This window comes from Rhea pennata, chromosome 2 (assembly GCF_028389875.1).
Source record: "Rhea pennata isolate bPtePen1 chromosome 2, bPtePen1.pri, whole genome shotgun sequence".
Classification (NCBI taxonomy): domain Eukaryota; kingdom Metazoa; phylum Chordata; class Aves; order Rheiformes; family Rheidae; genus Rhea; species Rhea pennata.
Window position 1 is genome coordinate 147,286,835 of NC_084664.1, and position 16,298 is coordinate 147,303,132.

The following is a 16,298-nucleotide window of genomic DNA, read 5'->3' on the forward strand; positions in this document are numbered from 1 at the left end:
TTTCTCATACAGATCACACAGACGATGCTGACAAAGCAGACAATAAGAGAATTGGTTCTTAACTGCTATACAGGAAGCCTTCCTTTCAGGAAGAGAATTGTTGGAAATTATTTCCTATTTCTGAATTAAAATAATTTCAGCTAACAAATGATTCTCTTTAAATATACTGTTAGGTCTTTCTTTTGTTGTGATATACCTGATATACTTGATATACTTGTGATATACTTGAAATTTGTAGACTGATTTATTCCAAATAAACTTATTTCAGCATTTCATTTTCTGTTGAAAAATAATCATAAGTCAATAGTATTAATCAGTAAACAAAATCTGTAAGCTGATCTTTTATAACATATATGTATCCAGTGAAATGATGACATTGTCATTTCTGTAAAAGTCAGCTCTTTTCTCTGGAATTCAGATGCATTATAATTGTAATTGAAGATCAAGTAACTGCGACCTTTTTAAGAGAAAAAAAATCCTGCAACAAAAATGAGTTATACAGGCCTTATCTACATCTTTTTCTGTCTAGTTATTTAAATAGATGACACATACTATTTGATGCTGACTTAAGACTGAGAAGAAATAAAGAGTAAAATAGACTTTTTTCTCAAAACTCTGAAAACACACCATTTCTTGGTTACTGATTTCAAATCTGCTCACTTGCCCACTCTCAAGTCGCTCACTTGAAGCCACTGCTATCTTGTAACAACTTATTTGAAAGATTTGAATGATCAGTCCAAAAACCCAAAAGTAAATCACTCACAGATCTCAAAACTGGCAATGTAATATTGCCAATATTAAAAAAAAACAGTTTTTTAAAAATGTGGACCTTCTGTGGCTTACCTTTGCACTCAGGTTGTCTTCCTGTCCAGCTTCCATTTGCCATACATGTTCTTTCTTCTGAACCATGGAGAATATATCCAACATCACAGCTGAAGTGTACAGTGCTTTTAATTTTAAAACTATTCTCTTCCCTAGACCCATGACCTGGGATACCTGGATCACCACAAGAACCAGCTGTATCACCTGGAATTTAAAATGCAAAGATTAAACTAAGTATGAAATATGATTATAATGTATTTAAAATATATCTTTATATATTTTAGATATAGGCAGATATAGATACAGATCTGTGTGGGTGTGTCTGGAATTAAAAATTACTTGATTCTCAAAATGGTTTGATATTATTGATTTTATTTAGGTACAGAAAAGAAAATATAATTATTTCAAGGTTCTCTTTAGATCCTGACAAATTTTGGTGGTACAATCCTCAAGCAAGATTAGGTAAAGAAACAAGAAAACCTTTGTCATTTTTCATTCAAAATAAGAATTCTGAGAAACACAAAGGTACAAGTGAAGATAATTTGCTTGTTTGTACATCTGATATTCATATAATCCTTCCAACCTCTATGATATCATTAGAGTTGCAAGAGTTTTAACAATTACAGCTGTTGTCAACAATTTTATGCACATCTGACATCAAGTATTTTGGTATGGGACGTTAGGACACTGGAGTTATAGATACAGGATAAAAAAGAGTTGCCCTTGCCAATCACTTCTGGGAGCCTCGCAGATGATGTGGGCAAACTGTACTATTGGAGTCCCTGCCTGAGCACCAGGAAGCTAGTTCATGTACCAGCCTGCAGTTTTGCCGGTTGCACTTACTAAACCTTTAATTTTCTTTCATGTAGGTCACGTTTCCTTCCTTCCCCACAAACTCAGGGGAAAATAATGTAATTGAGCATCTCATGAGCTGATCTGCACAAATCCTATAGGCTTGTGGGAGAAGAGTACACATCTCTGGAACAGCAGCCCAAAGGCATACTGGAAAGTCACAGAGGATAGTAGAAGTTTGCTTGGAAATGCGAACTGGAACAAACTTGGGAGCGCATATTACCTGTTCAGCTCCTGGCTGAAGCAGCTGACGAGCAGGCTTCTTGTGAATCACTGCAGGACCTTTAGGAGTCAACTTACCACTAATTAAGTTATCATGCTTAAACAGACCCCTTTCATTTAAGAATAATCCAGCAAGCTAACGTAGTCACACCTATTACATTGCAAACTTTTATACTATGTATGTGCAGAAAGTACATAGTCCCATGTATTTTAATGAATTTAGCTAATTATCTCAAGTACATGTAAGAGCTAGCTGATTTTCTCCTTCAAAAGCATAGACTCTCAAGTCTAGGCTCTTTTCTGTTTAACCTCATCATTATGTGACACAGATCACTAAAATTGCTTGTCAGCCTTCTTTCAAAATAGATAAACAGCACAGAGTTACAACTCCAGAACCCAAATTACAACAAGTCAAAGAACATTACAAGCTTTCAGTGCTCCTTCAGTATTCAAATGTCCAAGCTACTTGGATGACATACGATATACAAGTTTAAAATACTTATTGCTACATTTTTTTACATTAATTTACAACTGCACTGGTTGAAGACATTTTGACTGTGATTTAGGAAATCCATATCCTGCATTTGCATGTCTTATTTGTTTAGACTATAAAGAATTAACGGTATGGCTCATTCATTATTCTACATTTGTACAGTGTACTAAAAGGCTTAGTTTTCAGCAAGTGACTTTCTTGGCATGATACCTAAAATAACTTTGTTATGAATAAAATGGAAATAGGCTTTTTGCTATGCAAAGTGAAATGCATATTCCTCTTGTAAATGAAATCACATGTTCTTAACTAGTGCCTAATTATTAGTGGGAAAAATTATTTTTTTAAACTTAGGTATGTTAACTACCGGTATTTTTGATTGAAGATTACAGAAATACATTTTCTGAAAATCACATCAAGAAGTGAGAGTGATATAATCTTCCATAATATCATAAAAGAACATAATTTTATGACCTCATGCATCATAGAGATTTGAATAAGTGGTTTTCACAGTTGACCACGAACTGCTCTTTATCCACATATGTTACAAATTCTCAACGGTCATTTAATTTTGATGGGAGGAGGCTATCTAGACCGCTTAAGTAAATGCACAATCAGTGCTGCATATAAGAGCAATTATGAGTTGCTGCAAATTGCTGACTGCAGCTGACACGCATGCGATAACCGAAACTGTTTCTGAATGACAACAGGTATCAGCGAGACACCACAATTCTCTCTGTCTCTCTTTGAGGTGTGAAAGAAAGTGTGATATATCAAGAAGAAAACTGGGATTTAGGGATGATGTGACAAAATCTGGTCATATTGTATTGACTCAACTTATATAGGTTTGAATAAGCTCAAAAATAAAGAGGACTTCTTAATCTAAGTAATGGAAACATGATGACAAGAAAAAAAACTCAGATATTTATTAAGAATTAAAACTGATAACATGATTAACTTCTATCAGAACCTGTATACACATATTTTAAGATCAGAAATGAGACTTAGCTATACCCCCAAAATTTCTGGGACTTAGGTTTCTATCTCTGTTGTTAAACTGATACAAACTAAAACTGTGAAACAGAACAGTCCTAAACTTCAAGGTGTTCAGGAAACATATATTGACTTTGGTGAGGGCTACTCTTAAAACGATTAGCTGTTTTTCTCTCAAAACCAAGTATCTATCTTGAAATAATGTGGAGTCCACTGGGCCTTATTAAAATGATGGATGGATTATGCATTTAAGACATAACTGAGATGGTATTGTCAGTAGTTATTTTGCAAGTTAAAAAAAAATGAACTCATCATCTTGAGATAATGATTCAGGGTTTTCCTATGCAAATTAATACAAAAATGTTACCTGAGCAATGAGGAAGAGATCCACTCCAGTGTCCATTTAACTGACATGTACGAGATGACTGCCCTAACAGTGATCGTCTGCCTGTGCAGGTATAATGAACAGTAGATCCAAATGTATACTTATCTCCAGACAGGACCGCATTAGGAGGAATGCCAGGATGGCCACAGTCAACCACTACAATGCATAATTATTGGAGATAAAAAAAGGTTATTATCACTGATCAAACTGTTCATAGTTATCTTTTTCATAACTCCATACATAAGCTTGGTGAAGAGGTTGACCTTAGAGGAGGGGTTACAGTATGTGATTAGAAATACAAAATATATTAAGGAACAAAAGCTGTAAAATAAGACCTCATAAAGATACTTTATGTATAGATATTGATATCCAAAAGTGGTTAAATATACTTTTACATTTCTACTAAGATGAGCTTTGTGAGCACACAAACACATTGATCTACTTAGTCTTCAGAGAAAAAAAATCAGGTAAATTCAGGTAGAGAGTATAACTAAAAGTCATTGCTGAGGTATAGAATATCCAGGATTTCATCTCTGATCCAGTCCTAAATCATTGATTATAAAGCCTGTTAGGTTTAGAAGCAAGATAATGCAATTTTGTTATGAGCTTTAATGTACTAATTTCATATTGATTTAAGTTTTGGTTTCTTAAAGTTTTGTATGTCAATGAATAAAATACTTGTTTATATATTTTTAATCAATCCTGCTCCTAGGTACCCTCAGTTGATGTTAACTGAGCAGATTTTCTAGGGAACTCCTACATGATTCAGTCTTAGAAATGGTTGTAAGATCCCTACTCATTTGCCATCTCATATATTTTGGTCAGTTATTACTAGTTATTTTCATATTGTGATTAGTACTCTCATAGTCTTGCCACTTTTGTGACTTCCTCTTACAGACTGCAAAGAGCAGTATTCAACTGTTAGTTTATACACACTTAATTCTTCTAAAACTGGCTTAAATATCATAAAGTACTTAAATTTTGCACAGAAAATTGGAAAACTAACAATCTTGTATCCTTTGTCTCTTAAACACACAAAAAATATGATATTGGTCAAAAACAGTCAGTTTTTCAGGAACAAAAAACAGGCTAAACTATAGAAACTTTGCCAAAAATCAGGATAATGCCATTCAAATAATTTCAGCAGCCTCCTATCTACTATAAAGTTTTATGAAATAAGTGAAGCTACCTTGGCTAGGCCAATAGGCAGCTTATCAATAAGAGTAATGTAAAAAGACAGAAGTGTCATTATGGATAACATTATTTACATGGACAATATATGTAAGAGAAATAAAGCTGTGTCCTGTAGTACTAACAAGAATTAGCTAGTTTCTCTTTTAAGGTTAAGAGTATATATCAAAAGCTTACAAAACAGAATACCCTTATACGTGCAAATAGTAAACAAAAAGTCCTAAGAATTCAGAGCAAGGAATAAATTTAGAAGGTAACTAAAGATGTAAATTTATGAAAATAGATAGCTACAAATTCACTCCATTCAGAGTCAATCTAGCCTTGCATGTCTGATTCTTTTTTATTTCACACCTGTCCTGTGATGTGTTCTTGTCCAAAGATATTTGTATCTATGCAACATGAAACCCACAATGTACAACTGTAAATACCAGGATATTTCCAGGCCTTAAATCATACAATGTAGTTTGCACCAACACTTCTTCCTCTTCCATGACATTTTTAACAGGAATTTTTTTAACTCCACTAGTAGCCTGACTGGGGTTGAAGATACATTCAATTCCTTAGCACTTATATGTATACAACAGCACATAGGTTTTACAATACAACACATGACCAAAGTCATATGTGATGATTCATCCTCCTCTAATGTTTTTTTTTTTTTCTCGGAGTTTTATTTTTTATAGATACACTGGAGTTGTGCTCAGTGACACAGGTTTTCCTTGGGATTCAACCTGCAAAATACAGAACCATGCTGACTCAGTCCCACAAAGGATTTAGGAATGTGTATGTCATCAGTTTGCTTTGATTCCCGCCTAGCATCACTGAGTCCCATGACCATTTCATAGGAAGGAAAGACTTTGCAGGATTACAGTCAGAACAGTCAGCATTACAAACTGAGCACCTGTTGTTAGCATGCTATTGTTTAATCAAGGACTTATAAATACAAGCTACTACTAATTATGTATTATTTGAAAGAAAGCAAACTTGGAACATTATTAATGAGAAGGCATGATGACTGCATAGACTTGAATGAAATGAAGCTATAGTTTCCTGTGAGCAATGCTCACTATTTTTCAAGGTGTTTTTGCTGACTTGCATTTTTCTTGCTTGCTTTCAGATGTTTTCTGAGAGGAAGAGTTAATTTCATAATGGTTCATTACAGTATTCACTTTTGAGCTTTCCTATAGACACTTTCTTCTCTTACATCTACATTTCCATTCAGAAGTCCTAGAATCCTAATTGATCTAGAAAATTATACCACCTTTTAATGTTTCCCTTGACATTCTCAAACAATCACCCAAATTAATTTTATATTCATGTTCTCAGCTGGAGATTTCACGGGAAATATTGATCATATTTCTTCCTTTCTCTCTTTGCCAATGCCAATTCATCTTCCTTCTTAATTCCATCAATGTCTTCTTTCTGCCTCTTTGTTATGCTATCTAGTGCTATTCCATCATGTACTTTCATTATACCTTCTTCTAAGTGTATAAACAACATTTCACATTAAGATAGGGACCTTGAAACATATTGAAAGAAAAAATTATAGAAGAAGAAGAAAAATAAAAGAGAAGAATATTATTAATATTAATATGTAAAATGTCATGTAAAATTAATATTTTTCATTATAATTTTCATAGACAGGAATTGATTAATAATTCCTGTTACACTGATACTTCACTTTCAAAAACAAATAAATTTGAGAGAAAGATATCCAAATAATTCTTTTCTCTAGTGTGGCACTTCAATGGCTACTTCTTTTTCCCAGAAAAACTCCAATAACCAAATATATAGCTAGCACTATCTGTATAGTTGTCAGTATGTATAATTGTATAATTGTAATGTACAATAATGTATTGCAATGTGTAGTTGGCAGCAATTCCTACCAGCCTAACCCATAGTTCGGAATGACTGTATATGACACATCCTTCTTTTAGGAAGAACAGGGTGTTATGATAGAATTATTGAGAGGATTGCATATTCATCAGCAAAGCCTAGTCTACATTATTTGGATTTTGAGCTTGGAAGATGTGGATTGTATGTACTCACACCTCAGTAGTTTAAAAATAAAAGATCAAAGTATATGGCTTAAAAATAAATTGAGAATACTTTGCAGTACATGAAACTAATGTTGTGCCTGTAACTCTTTGAGGTATATTGTCTGAACATATCTTTCATTCTAGGTTCACTTCAAATTCACTTAAGTAGCACATGCCACTGAAAATCTTTAATTCAAAGAGAAAGTGGAAAGGATATTATCAGTTAAGCTACCACTGAATTCTGCTTCTTACAGGATTTTATAGCAGTTAGGAGAGTAGATTTTGCTGTAGGACAACACATTTTAAAGGAATCCAGTCACTTTACAGGTGAATAACTGTCACTGTGAGCCTCTTGAAATACTCATTTCACTAATTTACTATTGATGTTTCAAAAGACGGTAAGAACTTGGAGCCTAGTTATAGAGATTGAAGTCCAAGTAGGTAAAAAAATAACTAATAATAATAACTGAACCAAGGTCAAAGAAAAATATCTAGCCTGCTTTCCACTGCTTTTCTATTGCCCTTACAGTAGTAAAATGTGCAGACTACTGAATGATTGCCTTGCAGATCTCCCAGACAAACAATTTGCAAAACTTTGCAGAAGCTGTTTTTGCTCTTGTAGACAACCTACAGTAGCTACCTCAGAATAGGTTTTAATAAACTTTGTGAAGTTAATGTGCCTTAGTTACAATTCATTGGCCTCTCTATACAAATGATACAAACCTGAGGGTGCCCTTTCAAAAGTACATACAGCACTTTCATTCCCAAAGGTCAGTTTAAAACATGGGAAAATCTGTATTATTAAACTACTACTGATAATTCTGAGCAAAGACTCTGGGGGAGACAATCACAAAAGGAGACAAAAAGGTCTTAGGTCTTTGAATCTTTAACTTAAGGATTTCTTTCTCTTTATAGGTATGTTATTTAATATCCGTTTGACTTTCAAAAATGATAACGAAATCTTATAATTTAATGTGAAAAAGTTGGAATCTTTGTCATAAGTTTAACTGTGACTTGCAATCATACTATTAATCTTGTCAGGGATAAGAGCACCTTCCAGAAATAAATGTTTTAACAGTAAAAAAATAAGAATTCATTTTGGGGGGGGGGGCTGTGGACAGAATAGGAGAACTGGAGAAATCTCAACTGATGAATAATAATAAAGACGAAATGGAGGAGTATTATCTACAAGATTGAAAATGTCTGTCCATGATTCCTGAATAAAGCCTTTACACATTTTCATTTTAATCTTTAAAAAATAATGTTTTCAGCCATTCTCAGAGAGAAATGTTGATCTCAGAACAAAACCTTGTACAATGACTTATAGAGGGCTGGGAAAATGATCCATCCCAGCTCATTAAAAACCTACGAAACTTCTGTGGCAGTATTTATGTGACAGTTAGAAAGTGCTTTACATGAAACCAGAAAAAAAAATCCTCCTTGTATTTGTTGATCCAGTTGGCTTCTTAGTGGACAGGTTGCATGTGACTATGATTTTCAGGTATATATAGTAGTGTGGTAAGCTGAGGTTCATTTGTCTGGTCCTGAGGACACTTACAGTGTGAGTGGGTGAGTCTGACCTTGCTACTGTCCCAAAAGAAGTCCAGAAAATACTATATTGACATATTCCAGTAGTCAGCTATTGCAGTGTTGAGTTTCAGTGTCATGGTTTACTATGAGGATGTTTAATGGCTAATGGAGGCCAGATATTGGCAGATTCCATGGATATATTTTCATCTCCAGATTGTTCCTTTGCTGAAACACAGTCCTATCAGAGGTCATTTTTCTGAGTCATTCAGAGATATTTGTGTTTTGCTTACTGATTTTTCCAAAGTTTCCCTGATTTTTGCTGCAATCAGTATCAATATAGTTGTACTACTTGGACTGCTCTTGAGACCTCCCATCATGACCACACACATAAAAATATATATGAATATGATTATTCTAGTCACTGTCATGAGACTGATGGAAATGTTACGTAAAATAATACTTAGTACAGTTTGTAATTTTTACAGAAAAATACACATTATCTACTTACTAATGCATTCAGGTAGAGGCTTGTCCCAGTGGCCATTTGGTTGACAAATTAAAACGGAAGAGCCAAATAAAAAATATCCGGGATTACAGTCATAAAATACAACTGTGCCATATGTGAAATTTCCATGTTCAATTTTACTCTCTCTTATGGAATTTGCAGGAATTCCAGGGTCAGAGCAATTCACCACTAAAAAGAAAAAAATATACACTTTAGACTCAAACAAATACATTTCACCAGAATGGTCTTTACAGTCTCCTATGCACTGTATAGGAAACTTCTGGTGCTATGCTATCCTATACAGGATATATCAGGATTTTGTGTATAATGATATTGAACTAGAAAGATCATATGAAACCAGTAGATGCCAGATTCAGACCAAATAAAAGGAAATCTTTCTTCACAGAGAGTCATGAAGTTCTAAAAGTCTTTGCCACCAAAAGTGACTGGACATATTAATGGAATCAAGGTCTAGAGAGAGTGTCCAAGCAAAAGGGCATTAACTGTGTTTAAGGAAAATGCTTAACCAATTTGATTGCCTTCTATGATGGAATGACTGGCTGGGTAGATGAGGGCAGAGCAGTGGACATTGTCTACCTTGACTATTATATGACCTACTATTCAGCAAGGCTTTTGACACTGTCTCCCAGAACACCCTCCTAGAGAAGCTTTGGAAGTGTGGGTTAGATGAGTGGACAGTGAGGTGGACTGAGAACTGGCTGAGAGGCAGAGCTCAGAGGGTTGTCATCAGTGGTGTGGAGTCCAGTTGGAGGCTTGTGGCTAGTGGAGTCCCCCAAGGCTCAGTCCTGGCTCCCATCCTGTTCAACTTCTTCATCAATGACCTGGATGAGGGGACAGAGTGCCTCCTCAGCAAGTTTGCTGATGATACCAAGCTGGGAGGAGTGGCTGACACACCAGAGGGCTGTGCTGCCATTCAGAGAGCCCTGGACAGGCTGGAGAGTTGGGCGGAGAGGAACCTCCTGAGGTTCAACAAGGGCAAGGGCGGAGTCCTGCACCTAGGGAAAAATAACCCTAGGCACCAGGACAAGCTGGGGGCTGACCTTCTGGAGAGCAGCTCTGCAGAGAAGGACCTGGGAGTGCTGGTGGATGACAAGTTGACCATGAGGCAGCAAGGTGCCCTTGTGGCCAAGAAGGCCAATGGTCTCCTGGGGTGCATTGGGAAGAGTGTTGCCAGCAGGTGGAGGGAGGTGATCCTGCCCCTCTACTCAGCCCTGGGGAGGCCTCGTCTCGAGGTCTGTGTCCAGTTGTGGGTTCCCCAGGACAAGAGAGACATGGAGCCACTGGAGAGAGTCCAGTGTAGGGCTACAAAGATGATCAGAGGGCTGGAGCACCTGCCCTATGAGGAACGGCTGTGAGAGCTGGGCCTCTTCAGCCTGGGGAAGAGAAGACTGAGGGGGGATCTGATCAATGTGTACAAGTACCTGAAGGGAGGGTGTCAAGGGGACGGGGACAAACTCTTTTCAGTTGTCCCATGTGACAGGACAAGAGGCAATGGGCAGAAATTGAAGCACGGGCAGTTCTTCCTGAGCGTGAGGGGGAATTTCTTCCCCGTGAGAGTGACGGAGCCCTGGCACAGGTTGCCCAGAGAGGTTGTGGAGTCTCCTTCTCTGGAGATCTTCAATGCCTGCCTGCCTGTCCAACATGCTCTAGGTGACCCTGCTGAGCAGGGACGTTGGACTAGATGATCTCCAGAGGTCCCTTCCGACCTTACTGATTCTATGATTCTATGAAATCTCTGGGCCATGTAGTGTTGGAGGCTGGAAGAGAACTTCATTCATTACAAGTTATTTCCATATTTTTACTCTTCCCTTGACATAAACTATTGCCCACAGCTGTAAATTGGTTATGTGGCTAAACGTGTCTTTGGTCAAACACACAGAGCCATTCAAACATCTTCATGTTCCTGTATCACCATTTTGATAATTAAGCACATGACTGAGCCAGATGTTTTGAGCTCCAAGACAGACGGTCAATTAGGTAAAAAGGAGATGATGCTGCTAGAACAGGGAAGTAGCCACAAATGGATATCTGCTCTTAAAAATACAGGTATACTTTGGTGGCTGAGAATATTGTTGGATGTTTTTGTGTTCTCAACTACTGTAGCATTCATACATTTCAAAATAACTGAAGAGTGATATTTTTTTGCCACTTGCAGCTGACTGGTAAGGTGAGTATAATTCTTCTTGGAGAGGCCGTGGAGAATTTGTGAGTGTTTTCCATCCCAGTTTTAAAATATTCTCCTCTAGTCATCACCTAATTAAAGTTACCCTAGAAAACTATACCTCACGTAAAAAAGACTATCCCTATAATCAGTTGCATACATATATGTATGTGTGTGTATGTATCTGTGTGTATATGTATTTGGGTGCATATGTGAGTACATACACATATCAAAACGTGCCAGAAAGCTCTGTAATTTAAAAAGAAATAAAGCTGTTGCTGGATTCAACCCAAGATACCTCCTCCTACCTACATTACTCTGTGTAGTTGTTTTATGGCTCACCTACTTCTCTCTACTCACCATCCCAAATGGGGGAGTCTGCTTGTGCGCTCTTCCTAGCAGTTCTCAAATACTGATATCTAAAGGCTAGGATACATATGTTTTTCATGGCTAGAACTAATTTACTGCTGGGGCTTGAGCTCGTTAACATTCAATGACAGACCAAGCTGTTATATTGATGGATAGACTTGGTAAGTTTTTATTTTTCTCCTGGAGGAAAATTTGAGCTATATTTCATTTCATTTTCTGTTTTGCTAATAGGAATTTCATAAAAATTGAACACTCATCTTTAGCTTATTAAGCATTAGCTTTAAATAAAATGAAAATTATTTATTAATTCAACATCAGTCTGATACACTGAATATTTGAAACAAAATAAAAGTAGCTTTGAGCATTCCAATAGTTTTCAGCAATTATTTTTACTGGCTAGGAACCAAACTATTTAGCAGACCTGTAGAGAGTATAATCACATTAAGGGCACTGCTGAGTTTATCTTATGATAGCAAATAGAGCTTTTACAAAGATGTGCAGCCTCTTCTGTAATACAGATTGCATTTTAGGTAGCTTACAGATATACAAGGTAATGCCTTTTTACTTTTTAATTTGACTTCAATGCAAGTAAAATCATAATAGAACAAAATCATAATAATTAGAATTGATTTTACTGCACCCTACGAACAACAGTAATGATGTTCTGCACAGTTTTTGTTGTTATTTAAAATCTGCTCTAAAACTAATGTAAGATTTCAGAATAGTGTAAATTTTTTTTTAAAAAAATCTGATCAACATATTTGCTGAGCCCTGATACATGCCAGTAGCATATCAGACAGTTTGACACATTACTTGCAATAGCAGAACACCAAGGTGTTATAACAGATGGACTGAGGATGAAATTTGTTAATATACAATGCATGTTTTATATTGCAAATTAAAAAAAAAAAAAAAAAAAAAAAACTCATCAACAAATAGCTTGCTTGAAAATAAAATTCCAGAGTATTTGCCAGTATTGCTTAAGGTAAAGTGATGCAAGGGAAAGGGAAGGACATTTATGGAAGGAAAAGATAGTAAATAAAATTATTATACATACATAAAATGATTTAGACACATAAAGACAAAAATCTACAGAAGCTGCCATGAAGCTTTAGAAGAATAATCCCTATAGCTCCTGCATGTGTTCAAGTAGGGCTGCTGTAAAAAGTAATTTTTTCTAAATGAGGACAATTTTAAGCATTTTAAAAGCATTTAACAACAGACTTAGACAATGCTGATTAAACTTTTCCAAAAGGCTTATTAAAATTCATACAGAAATAATTTCATGTTACTCTTTTATTTTCAGTGAAGGACTTCTAAATATTTGAATTTTGAGACGTGTTGAGAATCAAATGGATTATGCTAATGAATTAGAATAATAATAAAAAAAATAGAAGTGAAGCTAAGCAGCCAGCTCAATGCAAATGAAATAGGAAAAAGTACATTCTTATGCACCTATTGAAAATAGGTAGGCTAAAAATGCAGATGGCATTATTTCAGGATTTAAAGATGCTCTCTGGTTATCTCTGGATAACGTATTAGGCTTAAGAAACTTACATAAACCAAACATTACAAAAAATCAGTATAAGCTGCAGACAGTTGAGGAAGTTTCTCTGTAACCGTTATCCTGGCAGCCTTTTGCATATAGAGCAGATCTAATGAAAGATGAGTCATGCTACAGTAATAATTTGACATCTTTTAGTAAGACTTAGGATCTTTCAATGCATGTTTTGTCTTGACAGTGTCCCTCTGCCTTTTGTTTATTTTCCAGCCTTAATTTTCCAACTCAGTTAGAAATCAGTAAGCACTGGCATTCATACCTTTGCATATGGGTGGTGGGTGGCTCCACTGCCTGTTAGCCTGGCACTGGGCTTTGGTTGGCCCTTGCATAACGTACCCCGTGTTGCATGAGAACGTCACAACATCATTGAAGTTGAAACCGTTTCCACTTGTCCTTCCATAAATCGGACTGCCAGGGTGACCACAGCTAACAGCTAGCATAGCAAAAAACAAAGAAACAAAACCACGGAGAGAAGCATGCTGTTATCACTTTTCACGATTTTGGGTAATTGTTCATGATTACGTACTGGCAGGTTTGATATTACAAGCTACTGAGTGCTACATAACAGTATGCCTTTTGCAAGCCTAATCATCTCCCAAGTCTTTTGTCCTTTTCTGAAATGCTGTATTGCAAATTCTCTTGTGTTCAAACAAGCACCTTCCAGTTGTTCAGAGAAAGAAACTGTGTTCACTTCCTCTGCTATTAGCAGATCTGGAAGCAATTATTTTTTCAGTTCTAACACTAACATTTTAATTTTGAATTTCTTGATTACCTGTGTCTTTCTTTTGTTTATCTTAAAGGTTATCAGTAAAGAAGTTATGTTCCCTAATGCTTATCTGAAACATAATAAAAGGAAGTAATGATCTATTAATAGATCATAAAGTGGAAACCAAATAAATAAATAAAACTATTGTAATAAAGTTCTATGTAAATCTAGCGCTGTGTAAAAAAAATATTAAAGTGCTATGTAAAACAATGAAGACAGTGAGCAAAACCTGCCTAACTTTTTGAACAAGTTTTATATTCATATTTTTTTTAAAAAAAAGAGGTATATAGTAGTAAAAAGATGCAGTGGAAACTTCACGATTGATTTTAGGTGCTCACATACCTTTAAGGATCTGCTTTAAATGACTTTTTAAAAGAAATGAAAACAAAATTCCAAAGTCATACGGCATCTTGTCTGAAAACGTATTCCTGTAGCATCATTTAATCTGTGTTGCCATGCTTACTTACGCACACAGGACGGAAGCTGACCAGACCAGTTGTGATCTTGCTGGCATAGTCGTACAGAAGAACCAATCAACCGAAAACCAGGACTGCACTGGTATACAACGGTGTCTCTATATCCATAATTTTCTCCAATTACTTGACCGTTGACTATGAGATCTGGAATGCCACAGTGACCAGCTACAATTTTCAAAGTAAATAATAAATAAAAAGAATGAGTAAGTATTCCAGACAAAATTTAATTATACCTCCTTAATTAAAACAAGTAACCACTGAACTACTTCCAGTTTCTTCTAATAACTTCATTCAAGAGTTTATTTATATTAAGTTGGAGAAAAATACAGTACTGCATTTGTATTTGTGAGATTTATACATCTAAAAAATCAGAAAAAAATAGTGAAACTAAGAGATTAAATGCCATTTACATTATCAAATTTCCTTTCCAAAATATAATAATTACCTTTTTATTAAAAAAAACTCTGCAAAATTCTCCAATAATTTCATCTGTTCTATTTTGGCCACAATTGAACTTAGCAAAATAGTGTCATTTCCATTAGGTGATTAAGTCATTATAAATATAAATAAATATAAATGTAAATCCACATAAATATAAATCTATTATAAATATAAATTCTTGAGGATATTATTAATATATCCTATCTTATAATGGAAAAAAAATTAATTGGATGATTTAGTGCTGGAAGCTGACTCTCTGGATTGTTTTCTAGTGTATTCTTCTCTCCCATCAAGAGGAATACCCAAAAGACTAGTGTGTTTGGCCTAAAAGTGATCAGTGTGACGATGTGCAAATGTCTTGTAACTAAAAAAAACACTGCTGTCTTGGCCGAAGCTCCTTCCCTGTACGCTCAAAATATGAGAAATATTTTATTTACACCATGAGTGTAAATACTCACACACTATGAATGACTGAGAGTCACAAGCACATATTTAATCTAGGGGAAAGATGGAAAAAAGAATGAACTTTGTGCCTCATTTTTTTTAGCATATTTCTTAATGATTTCTAGAAAGTCTTTTAAGTACTGCACTTCAACAAATAATGTAGAAATGGAAAAGCCTTTGAGAACATATGAGCTCATGGAGACTGTGATATATGATAAATCACTTACTGCAAGAAAAAGGCAGGTAGGTGAGGAATATGAGCAGTTTCATCTAGTACATTAGAGAATAAAATATTACCAGCCACCTAAGACTCCTGCACTACCCTTTTGTCCTCTCTTCCTCCTCCTCCAAAAAGAAATCAAACCCCAAAAGCATGGGGTTGCAACTAAGAAAAGAAATTTAGAAGTAATATGGTTTGCTGCTTTTTTTCTTTTGGAAGTTTTAGGTCTTTATAATGTTCTCACGTAAAATTTAAGAGTTTTCTTTCTTTTCTTTGAAGGCTAGAAACTTCCGGTAGAAAAAAGAAAGAATTGCAAATCTGAGATTTTTTTTTTTTTTTTATAAATTGTCTCTGACATTTGGGGCCTCATATAGCACTTCATTCTATGAGTCATGATTAAACCGTCAGGATTTATAATAAAGGTAGTGTATGAACCTTTGCACAGACTAAATAGATGGGTGCAATCCCACTTCTATATGAAGAAAGGAAGTTCTAATCTATTACTGTTCGTGGGAACATCCCCTGTCATGGTGTTCCCTCCCCGTTTCCCTCAGCCTTACATGAGGACCAGGCATATTTGAAATGTTAAGATTGAAATGTTATATTTTCAGGGAAAAGAAAGTGGTATAATACATGTTTATAACATTTTTCACAAAGTCCCTCTTGATTCTCCAGGAAATTCAAAATTTGTTCAGTCTGTAGTAGACTTTGTTCAATGTGCCTCAAAGGGCCCAAGTTCTCTATCCTATCACACTTGTATGTTAACAGGCGGAGCAGTAAAAACTGAGCTGGAAAAAAATCCGCTTTCTA

General features: G+C 35.5%; 1 protein-coding gene across 3 annotated transcripts in view; it reads right to left on the reverse strand.

The window, feature by feature from the left end:
- Positions 1 to 16,298, reverse strand: part of CSMD3 (CUB and Sushi multiple domains 3) — a 683,676-nt gene that overhangs the window by 40,272 nt on the left and 627,106 nt on the right. For all 3 annotated transcript variants that reach the window (XM_062568389.1, XM_062568388.1, XM_062568387.1), the window contains 5 exons: positions 14,375 to 14,548; positions 13,401 to 13,574; positions 9,033 to 9,218; positions 3,747 to 3,920; positions 844 to 1,026 (listed from right to left, as the gene is read on the reverse strand). In XM_062568389.1, coding sequence (XP_062424373.1) covers positions 844 to 1,026; positions 3,747 to 3,920; positions 9,033 to 9,218; positions 13,401 to 13,574; positions 14,375 to 14,548 — 891 coding nt within the window. The remainder of the gene's footprint in view (positions 1 to 843; positions 1,027 to 3,746; positions 3,921 to 9,032; positions 9,219 to 13,400; positions 13,575 to 14,374; positions 14,549 to 16,298) is intronic.